The 7,121-nt window shown below is 50.7% G+C and overlaps 1 protein-coding gene across 1 annotated transcript; it reads right to left on the bottom strand.

Moving 5' to 3' along the window:
• Positions 1-3,883: 3,883 nt before the first annotated feature.
• LOC149347724 (uncharacterized) lies at positions 3,884-5,613 on the bottom strand. Its single transcript, XM_089585654.1, has 2 exons — positions 5,605-5,613; positions 3,884-5,002 (listed from the first exon to the last, which is right to left on the bottom strand). Exons 1-2 carry the CDS (start codon positions 5,611-5,613, stop codon positions 3,884-3,886), a joined length of 1,128 nt encoding a protein of 375 aa, XP_089441780.1.
• Between the last annotated feature and the right edge of the window lie 1,508 nt (positions 5,614-7,121).

Below are 7,121 nucleotides of genomic sequence, written 5' to 3'. Positions count from 1 at the left end.
TTCGCAATAAGATGAATTATTCGCTTTTTTATTGTTAGAAGCCTGTTGAAATTTCTCTTAGTCGTTGTACCCTAAACCAACGTACAGTAGTTTAGATGAGCATTAAATTAGCAAGTTTAGATGAGAATTTCCCTAGGGAAAAACAACCGGATGTCATCTACAAAATCCAGTGCTCCAAGTGCCCGGCTTCATACGTCGGCGAAACAAAAAACCTCCCCCAAAGAATAAGGCAACACAAGAATGACGTCCGGCAAATGAATTCGGAAGCCAACCCCCTCGCCGAACACGGCGAGCGCGCCGACCACCCAATAGCCTTCGAGGAGGTGAGCGTCTTGACCGTGGAGCCAAACCTGTTCAAGAGGCGACATGTGGAGTCAGGGCACATCCGGCTCACAAAGGCGGCGATGAATAGAACTCCAGGAACGCTCCCCTCTGCGTACGTTAGTGTACTGCGCCACGTGCTAACAAAGGGAGAGCGAAGGAAACGCCCCGCTGCTGCTGGCACACTTTAGTCACCCCAGAAGAAGGGACCGAGTTGGTCCCGAAACGTTGGGCAAAATTAAAATATTGGTTGGCGTCAGTTTTTTCTCTCAACTAACCCCTGTAACTGAAGACAGTTTTCTGCATAGATAATTTATATGAGTATCCCAGCCTAAGCTAGAAGAGGGAAGAAGCTGGGATACGCTGTTGTTACAAAAGCTGGTCCACGACCTTGAATATAAATGGCTGTCTCTCATAACCAGTCTGTATTTATTCTTCTATGAAACAAGGTTGCCCACTGCCCCTGCTCCTGTTCGCACTTCAGTTGGAACCGCTTTGCCTATTTGTTATAAACAGTATAGCCGTCGGTGGCTTCCCTATTATGGGTCACGAACTGAAGGTATTAGCTTATGCAGATGATGATGAGATGACCTTACGTTTTTCTGCGATGGGAAGCAAAACATCGATGCAGTTATTCGTTTAATGGAGGACTTTAGTTAAAGATGCACTAAAGGGGATTCTGAGCTAGCCTTTCTACGGCGGGGACTCGATCTACACGCTGCAAGCATTTTTAAAAACTTAAAATTACTATATTGTGCGGCCGATTTTCCTATTAAGTCGGATTAAGCACCCTACCTCCCGCCTTTTTTTTTTACCTGCCTCCGAGAGTAACAGGGCTGTACCAACGCATGGAGTGCCTTTCAGCAAATTGAGTTGCGACTTGCCGCCCTGACATTGGCGGAGTGATGCGTAGCAATATGTAGAGTGCTCTCCAAATGCAGAGTCTACGCATATTTTTATTTACATGGGCCTTATGTGCAGCTATGATCTGTTTATTCAAGGAAACCTAAAAAACAAAATAAAAGCGAAAGCAAAGCCACCACCCGATTGCCTGAAAGGCAGTCCACGCGTTGGTTGACTCCTCGTATACCCTTGGAGGTCAGTTAACAAAAGAAAAAAAACAAGTTAGAACCGGAACATTTAATAGGGAAACTGGCTGCATAGGACAATAATTCGATGTTTCTAAGAATGCGCGCAGCGTGTACATTGAGTTCCAGTGGTAAAAAGAGCTCAGAATCCTCTTTAGTGCACCAAAAAATGTTCACTAAAGAGAAGCTTCGCTGTGTCAGACCTATGCCACGGAAAGACGTCGTCGTTTAGCGTATCCAGGAAAAGTGTGCATGAAATCGCTCTGGTAGAGGAGAGGAGGAAAGCTGCGTGATGACCTGTGTGCGGCAGATATACCAGGCGCGATGTTTGGTTTCGTGCAGCGTTAAGAAAATGATCGAAATCCCCGGGACCAAAGCTCACCTCCGTCGCGTTTTCATTTGCCAGCAGTTTAGTGCGGAGGTTATCGGCTGCCACCTACTACACCGAAAACGGACTACGCCATGAAGTCCGGGGAGACGCAGAAAGCTCTCGTATTTATAGTGCACGCTGATAGGACATGTCATGATGCTAAAATTAACTTCTGTCATTTTATATACATTGGTTACATCGTAGCGGGAGCTAACTGTACAGTACCTTCGTCGCCTCTGCCGCGAAGATTCCATTGGTTTCTCACTGGCTTTGTCCATTATGCTACAGATTCACTCGAAGGTGGATGTATACCTAACAAGCGCATGCGCCTGTCAGTGAACCATGCGAATTTCACAGATTTGCCAATGTCTTTGGCGATGAGCAGCCAGTATGTCAAAGCGTTGGCTCAACGTCGAATTGATATGAAGATCGCAAACAACGCATTCGCCATCTTGCAGGATGGCACGTTTCAAAAAGACTGATGTCTACTGATCACAGCTCCAGCAACTACAACGATTGTTTCCTCTCTGTTTACTGATGAGGCCGCACGGTTAAGAAATCGATGTTTTTACATCCCGGCCGTGCGCATATTAGTGCTGTACAAAAATTGCGACTTCAATCGAAAACTGCAATTTTCCTGCAAGATGAAATTATTGTTATATCAGTTTGTGTTCCCCGTTGCTCACTGCTATACAAACAACCACAGTCAGTAGCGTGGCTTAGGGCAGTAACAAAAAGTGGCTGTCGCCATTTTATATTTCGATTAGGCATTTGGGAAATAAGACAAATGAGGAACACAGGGTGTTGGCACTATCATACATTTATTCAGGCTCTTTCGACAAAAGAGGTCTCTTGACCAACTGCAAATCATAGTATGCACGTAGACTAATAAATAAAAGCACAGAATAAGCGTTGGCAGTTGCATCGCCTCATTTCTGTCAGCAAAGTCTATGATCACGCGCAGGCATTTTAGTATTGACCCATTATGCGCTCTCCTCGCTGTATAGTGCTTACTTTATTGATCGCTCTTGCAAGGTATAGACAGAAGATACAAGATGAAAGGCGGTATACAAAATGCACAGAAACAGACACGGGCACCATGAGGCAAGCCTCCTTTGGTGAAGTTCATTTTCCCGCATTTTTTTTTTCTTTTCGACGGGTATGCCTTGGTGCCGCCTTAATGAAGAAAATGAAGAAGATACATGTACAATCCTCGTTGGACGTGAACTTGACGGCAATACTGCGAAGACGCAAGAGGATTAAAAAATCGATGAAGAAAAGATGGCATAAGGAACAATGCGTGGAAGAAGAAAAAGTGAACAGCTACATTCGGGAGCTCACAGCTGTCAGAATGCAAGACACACGCAACAAAAGTAAGATTACAAAAGCGATTAACTAAATGACTTACACAGTCTCCAGGTGATATTCCGTTTTTACAGTTCTTCGATAAACACACCGTGTAGAGGCTATTTGAAACATAAAACCATCGATCACTACAGTGCGTGCAACTTTGAAACAGTCCGCTTTTGTACACGTTTTTTTTTTAGCTCTCATGGCGTTTTATAAACTTCCCTCCAGCTACCCCTACAAATTTACGTATACAAGGCCCTCACTGCCCTCAAATACTAGCTATTTAGCTGCAGAATACTGCTACAAATGTCTCCGCGAGCGTAACCTTACGTGTACGCCTACAGAGCTTGCTGAAGAGTGCAAAACTGGCGCCTTTTGCGCATCAGAAATCAGCACTAATACTCTGCTAGACCTACGCGTTTGTATTACGCTCGCTTTAATTTCATTACGCGGGTAACAATACATTGTCATTAACTTCAAAATGCCGCGTCCGCGTTGGTATTCAGCGAATGACCTCGAGTTCGTCTTCAGACCTGCTGTTCAACTCCATGCTCCACAGAGCGTCCATACTGCGGCACCGTCCAGTTCTTAGAACAAGGACCCCTGCCTTAATATTTTCTCATGTTAGGCCCAGGCCTGCATACCGCCTCAAGCCATACCCGCTTCGCTGTGCGTAGTTGTCCTTTGTCTGGTTCCAGAAAACCAAAATACAACTCCGAATCCCATTCTCAATCTCTCTCAACTTATCCTCAGCTTACTTCTTGGACTTAGCTTGCCTGAGCACCTGCGCCCCGTGGACTACCTGAGCCGGGGCATAGCTGAGGGCAGCGCCCAGAGCTGGCTGTGGGTAAGCCGCTGCCTGGTACGCAACTTGCTGTCTCGCCAGGGCAACGTTTCCGGGGAAAGGAGCGATCACCTGCCGGGACAGCGAGTACGGCATAGCCGCGACCGGCGCGTGAAACGCCGAGACCAGAGGCGCGGCGGCCGCCAGCGGCATGGCAACGTGTGGAGCGGCGTACACGGCTGGAGCTCCAGCCAGGGTCCTAGGATAGGCCAAAGGGCCCTGGTAGGCGACCGTCAAGGGTGCCGCTGCCCCGCCCGCAGCGGCTCCTGGGTACGCGAGCACGGGCCTCTGATACGCCGCCCCAACTGGACCTGGCAGGGGAGCTGGCTGAATGTACTGAGGCGCGTACAGGGGCCTCATGTATGCAACCTGGACCGGCGCTGGGACGCCCGCAGCGGCGCTTGGCAGGGCGTACGCTGGCCTCTGGAAGAGATAGGTCTGCGCTGGAGGGTAGGTGACGGTCAGTGGCCTAGCAACAGTTACAGATGCGGGCCGCGTGACAGTTACGCCCGCAGCCGGTTGGGGGGAAGCGGCCACGGTAGCGCCGTTGGTTGTGACGGTCACAGTCTTCGTCTTGTCTGCGGTGGCGGCTGCTGGCGCTGCGGCAAGCACCGTTCTGGTTCCGGCAGCGGGGGCAGCCGCAGCAGCAGCAGGTTGTTGAAAGAGGACTTGCTGGGCAGCGCCAAGATACGCTTGCGGTGGTGGGCCTGAAAAGAACACTGGCCGCTGGAAGTGGATGGCAGGAGCGCCGACAGCGACACCAGCGTTCGGAAGGACGGTCACAGGTGGCGGACGGGAGAGGCGCAACTTCGGCTTGTCGAGGACGGTGACGGCCGATGCCGGTCGCGGGGCGGCGGTCACTTTCTGAGGAGCAGGTTCCGCAGCTGCGGCTTCCAGCGGCTCGTAGGTGGAGGCTCCGGGAGCGGCCAGACCACCGCCGAGCACGTTGCCGTAGCCGGTGAAAGCGTAGAACACCTCATCAGGGACGGCCAGCGCGCCAACGATGACGCTGAGAAGTAGAGGTAGCCTCTGCGAAAATTAGATAAGCGAAGAAAATGCAATATAAGGCCGGCCAAATGAGAGCGTGTCAGGCAACTTTCTAAGACGTCTTATGAGGTGTATTTTCTGCAATGCACAATGACTAGTTTCTAGCGCGAACTTAGAGGCCTCTAGGCCAACTAGTTTTCAGCTGGTGTTACTGCCCAGATTCTAGGGTGCTATGACATTGAGGATATAACACAGTGTGCTTGCGTGGCAAAATACAAAACTTGGCAGCACTCCTAAAATGAAAGCTTGCCAAGAAAATCTAATAGGAAAAAAAGCAGCAATAGGAAGTGATGAGTTTTCCGCATATTCCGTGCCTTCGCTACGGGAGCAAGCCTGTAGATAAGAAGATCCCACGAGAGCATCGAAATCGCTTCGCCATTTAAGGACCTTGTAGCAATAGATGTGTATTGTTCAAACTGGTTGCTCTTCTTTTGTGCCTGGATCTAAAACGACGTTTACATCATTTAAGACAATAGGAAACTGCCTTGCATGAAAGCCAAAGCTACTGGACCCACGAGCTTACCACAGCATGTTCTCTGATGACTGTAGGCAAGAAACATGGTAGTTCTGCTCTTTAATCATACTAAAATCATAAATCGAATTTAGTTGCCTAGAAAACTTTCACACGGCCTGTGCAAACAAAAGATGACGAGAAGAAACAATAGTTGCCACAAACTCACCAAGATCATTGTAGTACTTTACGAGGCTCCTGCAGCTGGGAGGAAAAATTTAGGAAGGTGCCTTCCGAAGATGATAGGAAGGGGAAGCAAAAACCGTTGCCTGGCCGGCTGGGCAATCCGAAACGGAACTGGAAAGTCGATTGCTCCACTTGGGGCTTTTATAAACCGCTCGAAAGCCGCGCCCCGCCGCGTCTGCGTGTCGGCGGGGCCGTGCTTCCGTTTGTTCCGCTTTTATTTATTTTTTTTCTCCCTCAGGTCCGATCGTGGCGGGGCGGTTTTCGAGCGAGCGCGAGAAGCGCGCTCCGATCGCGACAAGAAGGTCCAGAAGCCAATGAACTCACCGCGCCTGCAGAAAGATGCGCGGCGAGGGTTATGTGTGTCTATATCGCACTCCGAGAGAGCGTGCGTATGGTCGCTTCCGATGGCACCGACCACTTCCTCCCTCCCCCCTCCTCGCTGTTACCTATCCCCCTCACACGTACAGACAGAAGCACATCTCTGCCTTCTCTTCGGAGAAGCTCCTGCCCGAGTCCCTCTTTCTTGTTCCGGTCTTCTTTCGGAAGGAGAGAGGGGGCGAACGTGACCACGAGCGGACCACCGTGTCCTGAGGATTCTTCGCGTCGGCGGCGATGGCCCCTGCCCCCTCCACAACCCAAAGCTGTGGTGGAGGCTCGCTTCCTCGGCGGCTGATCGGGCCTTGCGCAGGCCCTCATCCCGGAGGAGTGTAAGAAGGACTTCTAAAGGGCGAGGGGAGAGGCTTTAACGGCCTACACCCGAGGCTCTCCGTCTTTATCTGTTCCTCGGGCGCACTTGCGGTCGCCGTTCGGCGAAGGCACCGTCTGCGCCGAAATAGGTTATCCACGCCAATCGGTCCTCCCGATCGCCGTGGAAGTTCGGGCGGCGAGGTACTCGGGGTGCCTTGCGGGGATTCACCGTGGAGGGGGAGGGTGGCTGGCGATATGCGCGCTGCTGCCTGCCGGCCTGCCTTACTGTTGTCTGGTCCCCCGGTGGGACTCGCTGTCAGTGCGATCTTCTAACGCGGGTGCGGTGCTGTATCCGCGGGCGAATCGTTCGTTTGTCTTTCTTTTCCGGTGGACGGCGCGGATGTTACTCGGCGATTGTTTTGCGCACTCGATGGAATACGGGGCTACCCGTACGTGTTCTCCAGTTGTCCCTCTTTTACTCGTTTCGTTCGTTTTGCTTTTGTGATTGGAAATCTTTCAGCGAGCACTCCGTACACACACTTTCCTTCTGTTTTATGTAAGTCGGGCGTAACTCGCAGTCCGCTGCTGGGAGAAATCTTAATGACTGCATCGGCGTCGAGTAAGGATGCCAAAACGGGAACTCGGTGAGCCGTAAAATTCCACTCTGCGGTTTTTTCCTATCGGCGATTTTTTTTTTCGTGCTTCTTGCACTGTGTT

Source organism: Amblyomma mixtum, chromosome 4 (assembly GCF_055824585.1).
Source record: "Amblyomma mixtum isolate Tamu chromosome 4, ASM5582458v1, whole genome shotgun sequence".
Lineage (NCBI taxonomy): Eukaryota > Metazoa > Arthropoda > Arachnida > Ixodida > Ixodidae > Amblyomma > Amblyomma mixtum.
Note: the sequence above shows the minus strand (reverse complement) of the source record. Positions and strands in the feature narration are given on the sequence as shown.